The sequence below is a fragment of the Phyllobates terribilis genome, unplaced genomic scaffold, assembly GCF_046119375.1.
Source record: "Phyllobates terribilis strain yellow unplaced genomic scaffold, ASM4611937v1 Scaffold_1__5_contigs__length_1240528914, whole genome shotgun sequence".
Classification (NCBI taxonomy): domain Eukaryota; kingdom Metazoa; phylum Chordata; class Amphibia; order Anura; family Dendrobatidae; genus Phyllobates; species Phyllobates terribilis.
This window is the reverse complement of record NW_027362761.1, coordinates 829,267,641-829,289,118: the sequence shown is the minus strand read 5'-3', so window position 1 is coordinate 829,289,118 and position 21,478 is coordinate 829,267,641. Positions and strand designations below refer to the sequence as shown.

The following is a 21,478-nucleotide window of genomic DNA, read 5'->3' as shown; positions in this document are numbered from 1 at the left end:
CAAGCCATGTGCTCAGCCTGGTGCAGATAAGCCTGCTCCTACAGTCTCAGTCTCCCAGGCCGTACTGCTCTATACCAAGTCAGGCTGTAGTAATGAGCACTAGAAAGTGGTGAGAGCACAATAAGCCCGCCCGGTATCAGCCCACACCAATATACACGAAGAGGTGGGAAGCTGCACAAAACCACTGCTTACATGGTGATGACATGAACGCCGCCATCACAGGATGTTATGTGGTTACGTCACTAATACGCGCCCCTGCAATCAGGAAGTCGCACAATGATGCCTGCGAGGACTGAGAACCTCCCGTGACCATAGAGTTAGAAGAGCGCACATGACGGATGCAAGCAAGGTCAGCCCGGTAAGTCTGCATTCTGCGAGACGGCGCCATCTGCCGGCTATATTGTGGTACTGCAGACGTGGGGGTCTGGATGGACGTATTTCCAGTAAGTGACGGGGTGTCATACTGTTTGGCAGGTCAGGACGCCCTCCTATGGAGGCAGGTCACTCATACAACTCCGGGTCAGGGGTAGTGGCATCAGATTGCTGCAGAGACACCAGGGGCCTAATGACTGTCCGGCTGCCAGCTCCTCGTCTCTGTGCCATGCACTGGGCAAGACACACGGGCACAGGATTTTTTCTTATTATTTTTGCAGTGGAGACTTTCTACTTTTCATGAAATATAGTTTTATATGGATATGTTTCTTTTTTCTACATAATTTGTACCTGAAGAAATAATCACATATTTCTGGGGAACGTTATTTATTTATTTTATACTTTCTTGATCATTTTTCCCAATGTAACAGGGGCATCCATAACATGACCAGATACCAGGGAAGCAGCCCCCTACAGTACCCCTGGCAGAACCGATCCGGGTCAGCTAGGACCCAGCAGACAACCAGCAACCACATGATGGCCAGGACCCCCGTTGTAGTAATCGGTGGGACCCCCAGCAATCATACAATTACTGTAGGTTTTTTTTTTTTTGTGTGTGTTAATCGTTTTATCGTGCAGATCTGCTCAGCAGTGTTCATCCCTGAGAAACCAAGGACGGGTGGGTGAAGTCTGTGCTGGGTCAGGCTGATTCTCCTGGGTCTACTCCTGGCATACACCACCCATGCCTCCTCTATACTCACTTCTTTGGTAATAAATGATTGTCCGCTACTAGTGAGTCTCCAGCGTTGTGGACCTCCTGCCAACCTCTCAGAGTATAATTCTGCTTTTGAGCTTGGGGTCTTTTACACTGGAGCTACATGACCACATTTAGTTGGAGCCCAGGATTACTGGCTAGTGATCACAAAGTTTCATTGTTTTAACTATCACAAAAAGTCTGACTTTTTTGTGATTATCACAGAGTTGTAGTATTGTCCTCTTTGAGGTCACCTTAAATTTTCCATAGCTTACAAGAAAGTAAATGTCTCTTTTTAGCCCAAGTTTTAAAGAGGTTGTCCGATACTAAAAAATAATGTTATCCTTAACATGCCATTATGACTAAATGAGTATTTCTTCATTTACATTTATTGAAATGAAATGTATCAATATCACTCTTGATCATGTGATGCTCTGCTCTCAGGTGCCATCCACTTCTGATGGCGTTCACAAGTTCTCACCTTCTGCCTGAGTGTGCATAGAGCGGAGTACAGACCAATAGACTTTCTATTGTATTGAGCCCATATGCCTCTCTGTAGACGCTCCAGCTGGAGGTGAGCACTTCTGCCTCCTGATCTGTGCTCTTCTGAGCTGTCTTTTGAGCAATGAGTAACGTGTCAGGACTCTAACCATCAATGACCTACAGAAATTTAAGGGACCATACAATATAAAATAAAGTTTAGCTACACTTTGGCATTTTTAGTATCAGATAACTCCTTTAATGTAGAGTTCCCTTTTAAATGTAAACATTTAATTTGGATAGTTGTGTGAATGACGCTTATACACTGTATATTTTACCTTTAGTCTTAGAGCAATGTATTTTAAATACTTGAAGACCCTGACAACTTGGACCAGAACCACTGAACTTCATTCTTTTAAAGTTTTGCTACCCAAAAGATGTCACCAGGCACGGTCCTTTGGAACCACCGATCTTAAAAAACATCAGCAAGGACTGAAAACTCCAGTGCAGACCTTACCGCACAGCCACAGATGTGTTTCTGTTAATGGCAAAAGTCTTTTTTGTGCAGCATATGTGACTACTGCACCCCATCACAGGACTATTACCTCTACAGCTGCTACTGCCGCTGCTTCGACAGGGCAAGTGAACAGTGATTATGGCGTATTTGCAAAAATGGCTGACTCTGCTCCTGTTCATTTGGCTGAGAACGTATTAATGTCTATTCAAGAAGTCACGGGGCTACCATGGTGGGTGACTATAATGTGCACAACAATAGTTCTGAGGACGGCTGTCACCCTCCCTCTGTCAGTATACCAGATGCACATCCTAGGCAAGGTGCGTATTTTACTGCATTGTACTTGCTGCCATCTAGTGAATCATTAAGGGCTCTATATACATTGACTTTACAGAATAGCCCCTATCCCACAGATACATATTCTATCTGCCCGATCGCTGAGGTCTGACTGCTGGGAGCCCTACCAATCTTGAGAACCAGGGCTCTATAGCCCCACGTAACTGGAGCGGTGGTAGATCATACTGCACTGCCGCTCCATTCACTCTTAATGGGACCGCCGGAGATAGTTGGTCTTTTACACTTCCATAAAAGTGAATGGAGGAAAGGTACGCATGATCAACCACTGCTCCATTGATACGGGGCTCTTCAGAGTTCTCAGAATCAGTAGGGGTTCCAGTGGCCAAACCCCCTGTTGATCAGGAAGTTATAAACTTGAGAATGTCCCTTTTGAGACTATCCCTCAAGTGTAAACTTGAGAATATCCCTTTACTTGTTTGTTTGTCTTGCGTATAAGAGTTAAAATATAGTTGAAAATGCATAGCCCATATCTTCTGTGTAGGCGATCAACATCTAGAAGTTGAAACCGTTTCTTCTTCTTTTTCTTTGTGTGAGACCTGGAGTCACTGTCAGGACATGTCTATAGCGGTGGGATGGCGAGTGCACCACTTGGCTACAAGTCCTAATAACACTGACCTCTGCTTTATCTTCAGCTAGGTGGAAAAATTACAACCAGAAATAAAAAATTTAGCAAAGGAGCTACAGTATGAGGTGGCTGTGTATGGGAAGCAGCAGGGCTGGAGTGACAAAGTTGCAAAGTAAGTTTTTCTAATATTTCTGTTGCGTTGTGTACATGTAACTGCAGTTGCTTATATTTGTCCACCATACTTTGCATTAGGAAGCCAGGTTAGGTTTTTGTGCATATTAATCTTAGCTGTTAGAGTTCTGTAGCCAGATGATAATTAGCTTAAACAGTAACTTAACTTTCCTCCTGATTTTTCATATTTAGCAGTAGCTTGAATTGCCTGCAAATCTATGGTGGTCCTGGTCCTGAGACCTTCATGATCATGCAGTAGAATCCCAAGAAGTGGGCAGTTCAACTGACAGGAGTGTAGAAATCCTGCCTGAGTGTGCACACCGAGCGGAGTACAGATTCTATAGAAAGTGTAGGCGTCATAACCTTTCTGTAGGAAGCATAGGATTCATAGTAGAGGCGTAGCTAGGAGTTCAGCTCAGGTGGGGCGAAACATCTGTGTGGGCCCCTAACCAGGTAACCCTGATTATAACTATTTTGGCGCACCCTTATTGTGGGTATAGGGGAACCTCAGCAGATGACCGGGCAGTTACTGAAATAAATCTCTATATTAAGACCAATACTGATATTACTGCTATACAGTGACCATATAGTGATAGATGCCAGTCCTGCAGAACATGTAAGAGATCACAGTACAATTATATATAGTGACTTACAGCTGACATTCTTTCTGATGGAGTCGTTCACTTTTCCCGTTTTTCCATCTGGCCCAGACCGACATGACAACTTCTTCTAGCCACAACTTGTGTGAATAGATTACAACAAAGACACATTTGACTTCTCACATTTCCTGCACTGTCCCCATCTATTCCCAGTCTGCACAAACTCCTCATCATACTGATACTCCAATGCTGAGCAGCTGTTGCCGTATATGTCCCTATTACTGCACCTGCTGTGTGGTGCAAAAACAGTGCCCCTTGTATAGTAATAATGTCTCCTTTGTGTCCTTTAGATGGTGAACCCCCCCCCCCTCCCCCCTAAAAAATGTAATGCCCTGTGCAAGTGCCCTAGAAAACAGAGTTCAGATCTTGCCACTAGAAAGTGATAATGCCCCTTTGACGGTCACTGTACTCTGAGTGCCCCTATAACGCTTCTTAAGTGCCCACATAACATTTAATAATGTCCCCTTCGTCCCCCCAATGTTCAGCTCCTCTATACACAGATTGTTGGGCCCACAGCTCCACTATATACAGTAAAATGCCCATACAGCTCCTCTACACACAGTATGGTGGGCCCACAGCTCCCCTATACACAATATAATGCACCCACAGCTCCCTTATACACAGTATGATGGGCCCGCAGCTCCGCTACACACAGTATAATGCCCCCACAGCTCCCCTATACATAATATGATGTCCCCAGTGATCCTCCAAAACATAGTATAATGACTTCACGTTTATTTGATACATTAAAAAATCATGTCATAATCATGGCAGGACCACATAAGAACTAAACTAACGCGTTTCGCCGTAAAGCCTTACTCATGGTCTAAAGAAATGTTGGTTCTCTGCCATTAAATGCACACTATCTCAAATCACATGACAGTAAATAACCAATCACACTGGTATGCATGTAATTTTAAACCGGATTAAAACCTGAATATAAAAACAAGAAAACATATAGATGAAACAAAATTACATATATTGTAGGATAAGATCCTGTCTTAGATTAAGTCCTGACGTGGTTCTAGTTTCCAATTTAAAGATCTAATAAGATTCTGTGTTCAAGATTTTTCTTTTAATACGTTTTTTTTTCTAGTGCTGGAGTGGTGCTTTAAGTGTAAGCCCCCAACCCCCGGTGATATACTCACCTTCCGGCGTCTTTCCCGGTTTTCAGCACCACTCCAGTCCTGCGGCGCCATTTTGTCAGCCGGAAGTCAGAAGCTCCTCTCACAAGCTCTCAATACAAGTCTATGAGGCGCTGAACGAGACTTGTATTGAAAAGTGACCTCCGACTTGCTCCAGCAGACACTGGAGCGCACCGGCAGGTCACTTTTCACAGGAGACAGACCACAGCGGCAGGAAAACCGATGAGGGTGGCGGAAGGTGAGTATATGACAGGGGGCAGGGGACTTACATTTAAAGCACCACTCCAGCTGTGCAATAAAAAAAAAATGTTGGAGTGGTGCTTTAATAGCTGTAGGATTGGCGGCATTTGACATACCCTCTAATGCCTTTTTTAGGGGGCCAATGATACAGCCTGTATACTGGATTTTGCAAGGTGAACATTCTACTAGGTAAATGACCCCAGACATATTGCGTAGCCCTTCCCCCGTTAGCTATGCTACTGCTTCATAGCCTTCCTGTAGAAAGCATAGGCTTCATGGCCTCTCTGTAGGAAGTCAACGCTTGAGAACGCTTGGCGGCCTGTCTGTAGGAAGCGAACGCTTGGCGGCCTGTCTGTAGGAAGCGAACGCTTGGCGGCCTGTCTGTAGGAAGCGAACGCTTGGCGGCCTGTCTGTAGGAAGCGAACGCTTGGCGGCCTGTCTGTAGGAAGCGAACGCTTGGCGGCCTGTCTGTAGGAAGCGAACGCTTGGCGGCCTGTCTGTAGGAAGCGAACGCATGATGGCCTTTGCTTTCCATTGAAACAATTGTGTGCGCACTTAGGCAGGATTTGTGCACTCCTGAGCTGTGCACTTCTCGGGGGTCAATTGAGCAACCATTAGGTGCCACCAGACCGCTACTGATCTGCTAACAATTCATGTATCTGACCGAGATGAAAAATCAGGAATAATATTTAGTCACATTTTAAAGAGGACCAGTCATCAGGTCAAAAGTTGCCAGTTTTTACTCTTATTTTATTCCTGCTATTCTCCTCATTTTTATTTATTTTTTTTTTTTTGAATTTACAATAAGATTCCAGAGATAGTGTTGTTTTATCTAGTGCTAACCGGGCAAAAATGCAGAGCAGCCTAAAGACACTCCCCTGAGAATCCTGTGAGCCACGCCCCATTGGCAAAGACCATAAAAAGTAGCACTAAATAAAAAGGCCCATATCTCTGGAATCATATGGTGGATTAAAAAAAATGGTGTACTCATGGGAGTAGCGGAATAAGATAAGAGTAAGAACTGTCCAATTTTTGTTTTGTTGTAGCATGATCTGATTGGGTGTATCTGGTCCTCTGACACAGACTACATTACAGATAATTTCAATAGGAAACATAAATATTGAGGTCAAAGTAACCATGCAAGCCACCATGTCCGGGTCTTCGTAAAATTATGTATATTATTAGACTTTTATTTTAATACGTAGAGTCCTTTCACCCAAAACCTGTAGAAACGCTTGGTCTTGCTGCCCTCATCCACCACCAGTACTATAGTTGGGTGGACTTTTTCCCTCAATTACCATCATGCATTGCTTCCGCCTCTATGAAGTTTGACAGGAGAATAAGTCCCGCCACCACTTCCTGTAAAGGGTCTCTGTACCTCTGCTGCTAGAGACGGATTATACTCGACAACAGGCAGTGGACAGAGTCACACCGAGAGGAGACATCTAGTGCTCGGCGAGGAGGGGATTTTGAGGTTTGGACATCCTAAGTTTTAAATAAAGGGATTTGTGGATTGTCTGTTTATCCCATCATCAACGTTATCTAAAAGTGCAGGGACCATATATCAACCCTTCCCCCTGAACACATAATGAACCCACTAACTCTCATGTTACACATGCATCGGTCAAGGAATGTAAAATGTGTTTTTTTTTAGTTTATGGGGTGTCAGATTTTGATGACAACTTTTCCTTTTCTAATTTCTGACAACTATCCTACAGTGACGTCTTCATATACCCAGTAATAGATTTATAAAACTTCAAATAAGGGAAAAAAAGATAGCACTCACCGGTCCATAAAAAATATTCATCTTTATTCAATCACATTGAATGAGGTATTGTGACCCGTAGAAGCGCAGCTAGGCGCGAAACGGCCGTCATCCTCCAGGTGTACCACTCTGTTCCCCGCTTCACGTTTTAATGTGATTGAATAAAGGTGAATCTTTTTTATGAACCGGTGAGTGCTATCTTTTTCTTCCTTATTTGATATTATATATGGACTGTTTTTACTGATAAGCACCCGGTACCTGTGGGAGAGGTGTTATGTGTCTGCGCTGAGAAACTTCTGAGTACAGAGGTGCCGTTTTTTTTTTTTGTTTGTTTCTTTTTTGTGGAAGATTTATAAAACTATTTCCTGTGCACATAAAAACTCTACATGGAATATCAGATTCGCATATAGCACATTACTGCTTAAGACTCTATACACATTAAAGGTGGCTGAACCCTCCAGCCTGGCCAACTGTTTGATGTGTATGGAGGCCTCCCTACAGGGGATGACTTTCTCCCCTCTCCCTATTGAAAGCACATGGACATTTGGCCAAGGTGTGAGTGGGTGTGTGTGAGTGTGTGTGAGTGTGTGTGAGTGTGTGTGAGTGTGTGTGAGTGTGTGTGAGTGTGTGTGAGAGTGTGTGAGAGTGTGTGTGTGTGAGTGTGTGTGTGAAAGCTGTCAGGTGAATGCTGTCTCATGCCGATAGCCACCATTAGGCTGTGTTCACATCTGCATTATGGATTGACATTTCAGGGATTCCTTCAAGGTTTCTTTAGTTTGCATAGGATTTCTCGATGTGAGCCTAGCCTTACTTAGATACAGTTATGAAAAGCAACAATATTATATTAGCATCCCCACTAATAAAAGTTGATTTTAATCAATAGATATTGGAATAATAATAATTTCCACAATTGGATGTGTTTAAATAAAATGTTCCTGTGCTGAGATAATCTTATAAATGTGCCCCTGCTGTGTACTGTGTAATGGCTGTGTCTGACCGTACAGGAACATAGTCTGATCATACCACATCTCCTGGGCAGGGGAGGAAGCAAAAGAGTATACAGACATTACAGCAGGTGATCACAGCTGATTCTTTATGTGAGATAAAGCATTTCCTGCCTGTCTTTAAACAATGTTTTACTTCAAAGAAAGAATAAGCTGTGATCTTGTGCTGTAATGTCTGTATACTCTTTTGCTTTCTGCCCTGCCCAGGAGATGTGATATGATCAGACCATGTCCCTGTACGGTCAGACACAGCCATTACACAGTACAGAGCAGGGGCACTTGTATAAGATTATCTCAGCATGTAAGTTATTATTATTCCAAGATCTATTGATTAAAATAAACTTTTGTTTGTGGGAAAAACCCCTTTCCGGCCCAAGGCGTACTAATATTTATCTGTGCCCTGGGCCAGATATGTATTAGTACGCCTTGGCGATTTCGCCCACACACAAGCGGTGGCGGCGAAATCGCCGCCGGGTGTCAGCTGATTGTCACAGCTGACACCCGGTTCTATGTGCAGGAAGCCGTCTCGCACCGCTCCCTGCACATTAACCCCCAAAATGCTGCAGCATTCCGGTGGCAAGAGGAGGTAAGTGCGATACTTACATTCTCTGCCGGCATCCCGCGACGTCTGAGTCTGGTCCCGGATGTTGTCATGGTAGCCCAATGTCATCATGACAACATCCGGGTCACCAGGAGGCAGGAAGTTACTTTGGTCATGCGCAGTGCACAACCAAACTAACTTCTCCCTGTGCAGCGCTGACAGGCTGTATAGCACAGGATGGTGCTATACAGGCGATCAGGCTGCAAAAAGTGAAAGTCCCATAGTGGGACAATGTGCAAAAGTACTAAAAATGTCAGAAAATGAAATAAAAAAAAATTGTAAAATTAAAAAAAATGAAAAAAATAATAAAAAAAAGATATATATATATCACATGTCTTATCCCATCTGTCTGTCTGTCAGTCTGTCTGTCCAGGAAATCCCGCATCGCTGATTGGTCCGGCCGAATCAGCGACGCGGGATTTCAGAAAAAAAATGGCGGCCGTTAGCCGCTCATCTGCCGTACGGAGGTCAGCGGCGATGCAGCCGGGAGATGAGCGCTAGCAGCAGAACTACCCCGACCGGCGGCGCCGCTGACCTCCATGCGGCTACCGTCGGGAGATCAGCTGCTAGGACCGCTGATCTCCCGACGGTAAGTGTGAAGGGAGGACCAGGGAGCGGCGCCACCGGTCGGGATACTTCTGCTGCGAGCAGCCGTCATCTCCCGCAGCGCCGCTCCCCGTTCTCACTAATACAATTCGCTGATTGGTTGCGGCCAATACAATACAATCAGCGATATTGGCGCCAAATTTAAACACCGCTGTGCTGATTGGTCGCGGCCGCCGGCCACGACCGATCAGCGATATTGGCGCCAAATTTAAACAACGCTCTGCTGATTGCGCCCGGTGTACCGCGTACATATTCTAGAATACCCGATGTGTTTGAATCGGGCCACCATCTAGTAAATAAATAATCTTATGAAAAAAATAAATGAATTAAACCAATAAAAGTACACATATTTGGTATCGCCGCATCCGGAACGACCTGACCTATAAAACTGTCCCACTAGTCAAACCCCTTTAGTGAACATGGTAAAAAAAATAAATAATAAAAAACTAAACTTAAAACGATGCTTTATCATCATACCGCCAAACAAAAAATGGAATGAAACACGATCAAAAAGACGAATGTAAATAAAAATGGTACCGCTGAAAACGTCATCTTGTCCCGCGGCCATACAGCTCCAACGGCTGAAAAATAAAAAAGTCATAGCTCTCAGAATAAAGCGATGCAAAAACAATTATTTTTTCAATAAAATAGTTTTTATTGTGTAAAAGCCCCAAAACATAAAAAAACAATATACATGTGGTTCCACTGTAAACGTACTGATCCGAAGAATAAAGCTACCTTATCAATTTTACCACACGTGGAACGGCATAAGAAAAAAAACAATTCCTGAATTGTTGTTTTTTGTTTATTCTGCCTCCCAAAAATCAGAATAGAAAGCAATCAAAAAACGTCATGTGCCCGAAAATGGTACCAATAAAAACGTCAGCTTGTCCCTCAAAAAACAAGCCGTCACATGACTGTCGGCCGAAATATGGAAAAATTATAGCTCTCAAAATATGGCGATGCAAAAACTAGTCTTTGCAATAAAAAGGGTTTTTTAGTGTGTGACAGCTGTCAATCATAAAAACCCGATATGAATCTAGTATCGCTGTAATTGCACCGACCTGAAGAATAAAGTCGTCTAATCACTTGTACCACATGAGGAACGGCGTAAAAAATAAACTCTAGGGTTAGGGTTGTGCTAGGGCTAGGGTTAGGTTGGGGTTGTATTAGGGTTGGGGTTGAGATTTTTTCAGAAGTAAAGAAAAAATAAATGATGACGATATGGTGACTAATGTTGAGCGCAAGTGCTCGCTACTTGAGTTTGCATCGGGTGCTCGGGTATGCACCGAGTATAGTGGGTGCTCGAGTGACATGCTCGAGTCTCTGCCCCAAATGTTTTGCAGCTATTGTACAGCCAAAAAAACATCGCGCGATTGCCTGCCATGCACAAGCGATCCCTGCATGTTTTTTTTTTTGGGTGTCTAATAACCGGGAACCATGCGGGCGGGGACTCGAGCATATCACTTGAGTATCGCGATACTTTCTGCATACCCGAGTACCCAAAAGTCAAGTAGCGAGCACTTGCACTCAAGACTAATGACAACTTTTTAAATATGATGACCTAATGTTATCAAATTCTGTGTCGTACCTCTGGGTTCAAAATGTTCACTATACCCCTTGTTAAAATCCTTGAGGGGTCTAATTTCCAAAATGGTGTCACTTGTGGGGGGTTTCCACTGTTTAGGCACATCAGGGACTCCCAAAACGCAACATGGCGTCTGCTAATTATTCAAGCAAATTTTACATTCAAAAAGTCAAATGGCGCTCCTTCCCTTCCGAACCCTGCCGTGCGCCCAAACAGTTGTTTTCCCCCACATATGGGGTATCTGCTTACTCAGGAGAAATTGCACAACAAATTGCTTGGTGCAATTTCTCCTATTACCCTTATGAAAATGCAAAATTGGAGGCTGAAAAACAATTTTTTTGCAAAAAAATGTGAAAAATTTATTTTTACAGCTCAATAAATTTCTGTGAAGCACCTGGGGGTTCAAGGTGCGCAAAACGCATCTAGATAAGTTCCCTGGTGGGTCTGGTTTCCAAAATGGGGTCACGTGTGGGGGGGTTTCCACTATTTAGGCACATCAGGGGTTCCCCAAATGCAACATGGCGTCTGCTAATTATTCAAGCAAATCTTACATTCAAAAAGTCAAATGGCGCTCCTTCCCTTCCGAACCCTGCCGTGCGCCTAAACACTGGTTTTCCCCCACATATTGGGTATCAGCGTGCTCAGAAGGAATTGCACAACAAATTTTGGGGTTCATTTTTTAATGATACCCTTGCAAAGTAAAAAAAATTGGGGTCTAAAATAACATTTTTGTGAAAAAAAATAAATGTTCATTTTTTTCTTCTACATTCCAAAAATTCCTGTGAAGCACCTGAAGGGTTAATAAACTTCTTGAATGTAGTTTTGAGCACCTTGAGGGGTGCAGTTTTTAGAATGGTGTCAGTTTTGGGTATTTTCTGTCATAAAGGTCCCTCAAAGTCACTTCAAATGTGATGTGGTCCCTAAAAAATGGTTTTGTAAATTTTGTTGTAAAAATGAGAAATCACTGGTCAATTTTTAACCCTTATAACTTCCTAACGAAAAAAAATTTTGGTTCCAAAATTGTGCTGATGTAAAGTAGACATGTGGGAAATGTTATTTATTAACTCTTTTGTGTGACATATCTCTCTGATTTAAGGGCATGGAAATTCAAGGTTTGAAAATTGCCAAATTTCTGTTTTTTTTTTACAAATAAACGCAAGTGATATCGAATAAATGTTACCACTATCATGAAGTACAATATGTCACGAAAAAACATTCTCAGAATCAGGGGGATCCGTTGAAGCGTTCCAGAGTAATTACCTCATAAAGTGACAGTGGTCAGAATTGTAAAAATTGGCCTGGTCATTAACGTGCAAACCACCCTCGGGGGTAAAGGGGTTAATCCTTTCATGACCATGCGTTTTTTTTTTGTTTGTTTTTTTAACCGGTTCCCGACCGCCCACTGTACATAAACGTCGGCGCTGCCTGGGCTCTGTGCAGCGCCGACGTTTAAAAAACGGTGGGTGGTCCCGCAGCGCTCAGGACCCCCAGGGTCCTGCTAGCGCTGCGGTATCGGTTCAGAGCGATAACTTTGACATGTGGCATCATGGGGACCTGATTGGATCAGGTCCCCATGATGTTAACCTGTTCCTATCTTCTAGATGCCGCGATCCATAGCGATTGCGGCATTTAAAAGATAGTGACAGCCGGTGGTCGGCGATTGGGACCCCCCACATACCTGCCAGCGGCGGGGATCCCGGTGCTGTGACCTCTGACATCATCGAGACCTGATTGGCTCAGGTCTCGATGATGTCAGCGTCACACCAGCCAATCAGAGAGATCACCAGGGAAGTTTGTTTTAGCAACAAACTTTCCCGGGCGATCTGCCTGATAAATACACTGTTTCTCCTCCGATCTCAGTGAGAGAGCAGAGGAGAAACACTGTGACAAGAGCTGTCAGCCTTGCCACAGTAAAAGTGAAAAAAAATAAAATAAAAAAGAAAGTAAGAGTTAGGGTTAGTCAGTCCTGTCAGATCTCTCAGTCAGTCAGTCCTGTCAGATCAGTCAGTCCTGTCAGATCTCTCAGTCAGTCCTGTCAGATCTCTCAGTCAGTCAGTCCTGTCAGATCTCTCAGTCAGTCAGTCCTGTCAGATCTCTCAGTCAGTCAGTCCTGTCAGATCTCTCAGTCAGTCAGTCCTGTCAGATCTCTGTCAGTTAGTCCTGTCAGATCTCTGTCAGTTAGTCCTGTCAGATCTCTCAGTCAGTCAGTCCTGTCAGATCTCTCAGTCAGTCAGTCCTGTCAGATCTCTCAGTCAGTCAGTCCTGTCAGATCTCTCAGTCAGTCAGTCCTGTCAGATCTCTCAGTCAGTCAGTCCTGTCAGATCTCTCAGTCAGTCAGTCCTGTCAGATCTCTCAGTCAGTCAGTCCTGTCAGATCTCTCAGTCAGTCAGTCCTGTCAGATCTCTCAGTCAGTCAGTCCTGTCAGATCTCTCAGTCAGTCAGTCCTGTCAGATCTCTCAGTCAGTCAGTCCTGTCAGATCTCTCAGTCAGTCAGTCCTGTCAGATCTCTCAGTCAGTCAGTCCTGTCAGATCTCTGTCAGTCAGTCCTGTCAGATCTCTCAGTCAGTCAGTCCTGTCAGATCTCTCAGTCAGTCAGTCCTGTCAGATCTCTCAGTCAGTCAGTCCTGTCAGATCTCTCAGTCAGTCAGTCCTGTCAGATCTCTCAGTCAGTCAGTCCTGTCAGATCTCTCAGTCAGTCAGTCCTGTCAGATCTCTCAGTCAGTCAGTCCTGTCAGATCTCTGTCAGTCAGTCCTGTCAGATCTCTGTCAGTCAGTCCTGTCAGATCTCTGTCAGTCAGTCCTGTCAGATCTCTGTCAGTCAGTCCTGTCAGATCTCTGTCAGTCAGTCCTGTCAGATCTCTCAGTCAGTCAGTCCTGTCAGATCTCTCAGTCAGTCAGTCCTGTCAGATCTCTCAGTCAGTCAGTCCTGTCAGATCTCTCAGTCAGTCAGTCCTGTCAGATCTCTCAGTCAGTCAGTCCTGTCAGATCTCTCAGTCAGTCAGTCCTGTCAGATCTCTCAGTCAGTCAGTCCTGTCAGATCTCTCAGTCAGTCAGTCCTGTCAGATCTCTCAGTCAGTCAGTCCTGTCAGATCTCTCAGTCAGTCAGTCCTGTCAGATCTCTCAGTCAGTCAGTCCTGTCAGATCTCTCAGTCAGTCAGTCCTGTCAGATCTCTCAGTCAGTCAGTCCTGTCAGATCTCTGTCAGTCCAGTCCGGTCAGTCCAGTCCGGTTCCGTCCTTTCAGTCCGGTCAGTCCAGTCCGGTCCGTTCAGTCCAGTCAAAAAATATAAAAATAAAATAGCCCGTCAGACTTATACCGCAGAAGAGGTGTATGCCCTGCTATGTTCTGACACTGATGACAGTGCAATCTCAGATGGAGATATGGATTTTGAGGGCTTTAGTAGCGGCGACACTGAGAGCTCAGAAATGAGCAGTGATTCTGTTCCATCCTCAAGCCCAAGGACCAGTACAGCAATAGGGGCAAATAGCGCTACTGGAGAAATGTCTCCAAATCAGGGAACACTGCCCAGTACAAGCGCTGTCCCTGCTACTAGTGAATTGGCGCACGCCAGTGTACAAGGGGCGTAGCCACATGATCTAGCATTTCCCAGATGGGAGGCTTCAGATTCGGCTGCTCCATTCAGCCCTGATTTCAACGCCATTCCTGGTATAAATGTGGAGGTGGAAGATTTTGGACCAATTCATTTTTTTAATTTGTTTTTTACAGACAGCTTGCTAGAGCATATTGTCGTGCAAACAAATTTATATGCATCCCAATTCATAAGCCAGAATCCCCGATCTTACTATGCTAGGGCAAATTTATGGACACCAACTAATGTCCCGGAAATTAAAAAATTTTTAGGACTTGCATTTGCCATGGGGCTTGTTAAAAAACCGAGCATTCGATCCTACTGGTCCAACCACCCTGTTCAAGCCACCCCTATGTTTTCAGTCGTTCTGCCTAGGACCCGTTATGAAATGCTCATGCGGTTTTGGCATTTTAACGACAATAGTCAATGCCTGCCCAGAAATGCCCCAGAACATGACAGGTTATATAAAATTAGACCCATCATTGAAAATTTGTCAGAAAAATTCTTAAGCCTCTACACCCCAACACAAAATATTTCTATAGATGAGTCCCTTGTAAAATTCAAAGGAAGACTGCACCTCAAGCAATTTATCCCATCTAAAAGGGCAAGGTTTGGAATAAAGATCTATAAAATGTGCGAAAGTTCAACCGGATACACATCCGCTTTCCGCATATATGAGGGGAAAGATAGCCAGCTAAACCCACCAGGATGCCCTACTTATCTGGGGACATCTGGAAAAATTGTTTGGGAGCTGATAAGTCCATTTTTTCAAAAAGGCTACAATCTATATGTGGACAATTATTACACCAGCATACCCCTATTTAAAAGTCTGGTTGAACACAACATCGGGGCTTGTGGGACCATCCGTAAAAACCGTCAGGGGTTTCCACAACCATTGGTCAACCAAAAGTTTCAAAAGGGGCAGTCAGGGGCTGTACGCAACGGAGAGCTGCTTGCCCTGAAATATAGGGATAAGAGGGATATTTTTGTCCTCAGCTCGATCCACACAGATGCCACAAGGGCCACTGTAGAACTAGGATCCACCACTACGAAGCAAAAACCTGTGTCAGTCATTGACTACAACAAACACATGGGGGGTGTGGACCTTGCAGACCAGGTTCTACAGCCATACCAGGTATCAAGAAAGTCCTATACCTGGTATAAAAAGTTGGTTATTTATTTGTTTCAGGTGGCCACATACAATTCTTTTGTGTTGTACAAAAAAGCAGGAAATTCAGATCCTTTTCTTGATTATCAAGAAAAGGTAATTGAAAATCTTGTCTTTCAAAGTGTTAGCCCCGCTCATCCATTAGAATCTGAGGATGTGAAAAGACTCACTGAGCGACATTTTATTGCACTTATTCCAGCAACGGAAACAAGAAGGAACCCCCAGAAAAGATGTCGTGTATGTACTAAGAGAGGAATGAGGCGTGATACCCGCTACTATTGCCCACAATGCCCATCATTGCCAGCCTTATGCGTCACTGACTGCTTTAAAATCTTCCACACAGAACCACGTTTTTAAACTGTAAAAATGTATCCCAATTTGTCATTCAAACATTTGGTTCATTTAGTGAATGACACATTCGAGTAGAGCTCACTTAATTTCCAGGGGGGGTTCTCCAGAATCTAAACCTTCCATTGCGTGCTTGTTTCTGGAAATCATCCATTGAGTTAAAATGGTCAGTAAACCCATAGATGAATTCCCAGAGGGGTGTCATTTCCAAAATGGGGTCACTTCAGGGGGGATTCTTTAGCTCTGGTACTCTGAAAAGTGACAGAACAGCATAATCCCCCCTGAAGTGACCCCATTATGGAAATGACACCTCTGTGGGAATTCATCTATGGGTTTAGTGACCATTTACCTATCTACTTATTTTCCCACCACTAGATTAATTTATACAGAGGAGTAGATTGTACAATTCGGTCACTTGTTGTGGGTTTCCTCTGTTTAGGCACCTCAGGGGCTCTCCAAATGCAACATGGCGTCCGCTATCCATTCCAGTCAAATTTCCATTCTAAAAGTCAAATGGCGCTCCTTACCTTCCGAGCCATGCCGTGCGCCCAAACAGTGGCTTTGCACCACATATGGGGTATCAGCGTGCTCAGGAGAAATTGCACAACACATTTTGGGGTCCATTTTTTCTGGCTCCCCTTGTGAAAATTAAAAATTTGAGGCTAAAGTAGCAGTTTTGTGTTAAAAATGTGTTTTTTTATTTTCACACTTCAACATTATAAAATTCTGTGAAGCCCCTGGGGGTTCAAGGTGCTCACCACACATCTAGATAAGTTCCTTAAGGGGTCTAGTTTCCAAAATGGGGTCACTTGTTGGGGGTTTCCTCTGTTTAGGCACCTCAGGGGCTCTCCAAATGCAACATGGCATCCGCTATCGATTCCAGTCAAATTTCCATTCCAAAAGTCAAATGGCGCTCCTTACCTTCCAAGCCATGCCGTGCGCCCAAACAGTGGCTTTGCACCACATATGGGGTATCAGCGTGCTCAGGAGAAATTGCACAACACATTTTAGGGTCCATTTTTTCTGGCTGCCCTTGTGAAAATTAAAAATTTGAGGTTAAAGTAGCAGTTTTGTGAAAAAAAGTTACATGTTCATTGTTTTCTTCCACATTCCAAAAATTCCTGTGAAGCACCTGAAGGGTTAATAAACTTCTTGAATGTGGTTTTGAGCACCTTGAGGGGTGCAGTTTTTAGAATGGTATCACTTTTGGGTATTTTCTGTCATAAAGGCTCCTCAAAGTCACTTCAAATAAGATGTGGTCCCTAAAAAAATGTTTTTGTAAATTTTGTTGTAAAAATGAGAAATCGCTGGTCAACTTTTAACCCTTATAGTTTCCTAACAAAAAAAAATTTTGGTTCCAAAATTGTGCTGATGTGAAGTAGACATGTGGGCAATGTTATTTATTAACTATTTTGTGTGACATATCTCTCTGATTTAAGGGCATGAAAATTCAAAGTTTGAAAATTGCAAAATTTTCAAAATTTTCGCCAAATTTCCGATTTTTTCACAAATAAACGCAAGTGATATCGAAGAAATTTTACCACTATCATGAAGTACAATATGTCACAAAAAAACAATCTCAGAATCAGGGGGATCCGTTGAAGCGTTCCAGAGTAATTACCTCATAAAGTGACAGTGGTCAGAATTGAAAAAATTGGCCCGGTCACGAAGGCAAAAACAGGCTCTGGCGCGAAGTGGTTAAATAATAATTAATTTTGTTTGTTTTTTTTGTGCTTTTTAATTTTCTTCCCTGTCAATATAGCTGTGTGTGGACTTGTGTTTCGTGGGACAAGTTATAGCTTTGAATGACACCATTTTACAATGTGATATACTGAAAAACGATAAAAAAAAATTCCAAGTGGGCTAAAATGGTGTGTTAAAGAGAAGTAGTTCCACTATTGTTTTTTTTTTGTGTTTCCTTTTTACTGCATTCATTATGCGGTAAGATTTATCTGGCAGCATGATCCTTGAGGGCAGTACTATTATTGCAATACCAAACCTGTAGAATTTTAGATTATCCATTTTTTATATACATTTTAGTAATTAAGAAATATCAGAACTTTGTAAAGATAATATTGTTTTTTTGTTGTCATTTTCTCAGACCCCTAATGTTTTTATTTTTCTGTTGATGGACCTGTAACTGGCCCTTCTTCTTGCACCACAAGCTTTAGTTTTATAGGTATCCTTTTGGGGTAGATACTATGTCTTAGAACTTTTTTATATATATTTTCTTTAGTGGAGAAGCTCTGACCAAAACATGACATTTAGATATTTTTTTTTTTGTCTTTTCGATGTTTTAACTCATATTACAGACATAGCAATACTAAACATGCTTATTATTGTACTTCTGGATTTTTGAATTGTGAAAAAAATGGGGTATTTTATACTTTTGTATTTTTTTTTGATATTTTTAATGCTAATACTTTTTTGTTCAATTTTACTTTGTTTTGGCTCCCCCTGATCCCTAAGGGACATACACCTGTAATTGTGTGATTGCTTGTAGTATATACTGAATTTCTACACTATTGCGGTATATAGTAGATATGAGAATTGTGAGGCGGGAGGGTCTGCGATGGATGCTGTAATTGGTTGAGGCTTGTACTGGGCGCTACTCGTATAGATACATATAGTACACCATGTCAGCTTACAGCCTATTTGTCACTCCCATACTATTAGATCAGGCGGGCTGTCAAGCCATGTCAAGGGTTATCATTGTCTTGCGACATTAAGATATGATTTTTTGGCACTTGCTAATATATAAGTATTACAGACGACTTTGCAGAAAGCCAACTACTTGTTAGTGCAGTTTTACCTCACAGACTGCACTGCTCTCCTGCTCACAAAAAATGGCTGAAGCATTAGTCGACATTTTGTCACGGGTGTGTTGCCACGAAGATCATCACGAGTACACAGCCTGACTTCTCGCAGCTGACTTGTTGGTGCTTTGTGTTTCTCGGCAGTGAGGGAGTTAATTCTCTCTCTCTCTCTGGGCTAGATGAGGTCCAGCCTCGCCCAGCTGCAATCAATACTTCTGTAGTGAGACTCCTTCATATACCTGCTGGTCTGTTTGGGAGGTGTCGGTGAAAGCATTTCATTCAGACTGACAGAGCGGATCGTGGTGTTTGGAGTTGCTGAGATAAGTGTATTTGGAAGTGTTTTTTCCCTTTCCTCGCTTTATCATTTATCTCCTTTCCCATTGGTTTTCCCTCTGTTGTAGTTGAGAAGTTGTTTGTATGCAAGGTGGTTTTGGTTTTTCCCTTGTACTGTCTCGTTCGTCTAAATACTGTGTTTGGGCATATTATTTCTTGTTCCCTTTGGTTGTGATCGGGGTCCTTCTCAGGACTAGATTACTGAGGTGCAGGGATCTTCAGGAGGTAGGGGTTACGCTGGCGGCCTGGACCTCTGTACCTTTAACAGTACCTCCAGGTTGAGGGATTAGTCAGGGCCCCAGCTTAGGGTCAGCTTAGGCCCCCTACCTCCAGTATACAGAGACAGCGTGACATTTTCACCGACCCACTTAGTTTTTCTCCAGCTACTATGGATCCAGTAGCCGGTCTAGCTCGGCAATTGCAGAGTTTGTCCATGGAGCTGGCGGACGTTAGGTCCAAGGTTTGGCATCCTCAGGAGCAAGCCGGACCAGAACCTAAAGTAGCTCTCCCTGATAGGTTCACTGGGGGGCGGGACAAGTTTTTTGTTTTCCGGGAGGCATGTAAATTGTACTTTCGGCTGCGGCCTCGGTCATCGGGGAGTGAAGAACAAAGGGTGGGAATTGTCATCTCGCTCCTACAAGGGGACCCACAATCTTGGGCGTTCTCTCTTCCCCCGGGCTCCCCGGCTCTCCAGTCAGTGGATAGGTTTTTCGCTGCCCTGGGACTCGTATATGATGACCCAGATCGGACTCCCTTGCTGAGTCTAAGTTACGTAGGATCCAGCAGGGAGATCGTCCGGCGGAGGAATTCTGTTCGGAGTTCCGTAGGTGGGCCACGGACACCCAGTGGAATGACCCGGCTCTTAGGAGCCAGTTTTGTCATGGTGTATCCGACAAATTACAGGATGTGTTGGCACAGTATGACTCTCCCGTGTCTCTGGAAGCCGCTATGGCCCTCGCTATTCGCGTGGACAGACGGCTTCGGGAGAGGTGCGGGATAACTCTACCCCCTGTGATGACTCCACCTCCTACAAGGTCCCCTCATATGGTGGTTCCCCTGGTCAGTCCAGAGGAGCCTATGCAATTAGGAGGGACATCAGTTTGGGGGAGGGGCCCGGAGGTGCGCCATAAGGCAGGAAGGTGTTTCTTCTGTGGGAGAAAGGGACATTTTATTGGGGGGTGTCCATCCCGTCCCTTGCAGAGTGAAGAGTCGTCGGAAAACTGTTGATCCCAGGTTGTGTGGTGGACGGCAATCTGGGAGTAGGTATTTCGTCCCTAGGTTCGTCTCAGTTTCTCGTACCGGCGGAGGTGGTGGTGGGTACGAGAACTGAGAGGATATCTGTTCTTCTGGATAGTGGGGCCGGGGCTAATCTGGTTGATGCTCGGTTTGCCCGGGTTCAAGGTATGCGGTTGAGTGAGTTGGCTAAACCCATCCCCATATTCTCGATCGATGCCAGGCCTCTCGGGCAGGGAAGTTTTTTGCAAGTTGTGCATGATGTAAAACTTCAAGTGGGGGCAATACATAAAGAACTGTTGTCTTGCTACGTGTTGGAGGGTCTTCCCACTCCTATTGTGTTGGGCCTTCCTTGGTTAGCTAAGCATAACCCGGTTATTAATTGGCAAACCAGGGAGATAAGCCAATGGAGTAAATTCTGTAATAAAAACTGCATGAACACGGTCATTGGTGCGGTTACTCCTTGGGTCTTACCTCCATTTCTGGCGGACTTTGAGGATGTATTCTCGGAGAAAGGGTGTCAGGAACTACCTCCTCATCGCGTGTATGACTGTTCTGTAAAACTGCTCCCTGAGGCCAAGTTACCTAAAGCTAGGTTGTATAACCTTTCTGGTCCTGAGAGGCAGGCCATGAAGGATTATATTTCAGAAAGTCTGGCTAAGGGGCATATTAGACCTTCATCTTCACCGGTGGCTGCGGGGTTCTTCTTTGTTAAGAAGAAAGATGGAGGCCTACGCCCTTGCCTGGATTTCCGTGAACTTAATCGGATTACGGTCCGAGATCCGTATCCGCTCCCACTTATTCCCGATCTCTTTAATCAGATCGTGGGCGCCAAATGGTTTTCTAAGTTGGATCTCAGGGGGGCGTACAATCTGATTAGGATGAAGGAGGGGGATGAGTGGAAGACGGCGTTTAACACTCCGGAGGGGCATTATGAGAACCTTGTCATGCCATTCGGTCTGACTAATGCCCCGGCGGTGTTCCAACACTTTGTTAATGACATTTTTCGCCGCTTGGTGGGACAGTTTGTTGTCATATATCTGGATGATATCCTAATTTACTCGCCGGATCTGGTGTCTCATCAGGAGCACGTTAGGCAGGTGTTACAGATCTTGCGGGATAATAAACTGTATGCCAAGTGGGAAAAGTGTGTGTTCGCCGTACAGGAACT

The 21,478-nt window shown here is 44.1% G+C and overlaps 1 protein-coding gene across 8 annotated transcripts in view; it reads left to right on the top strand.

Annotated features, from left to right (window-relative positions):
* Positions 1-221: 221 nt before the first annotated feature.
* Positions 222-21,478, top strand: part of COX18 (cytochrome c oxidase assembly factor COX18) — a 40,083-nt gene continuing 18,826 nt past the window's right edge. The window contains exons 1-4 of one of the 8 annotated variants that reach the window (XM_073638003.1): positions 222-358; positions 804-966; positions 1,951-2,440; positions 3,114-3,214. In XM_073638003.1, the coding sequence (XP_073494104.1) occupies positions 1,961-2,440; positions 3,114-3,214 (581 nt within the window). In that variant the 5' untranslated portion in view covers positions 222-358; positions 804-966; positions 1,951-1,960. Of the gene's footprint in view, positions 475-803; positions 967-1,950; positions 2,441-3,109; positions 3,215-21,478 lie in introns of those variants that run through there. The other 7 variants (XM_073637997.1, XM_073638008.1, XM_073637985.1 and 4 more) reach the window with 7 other exon arrangements.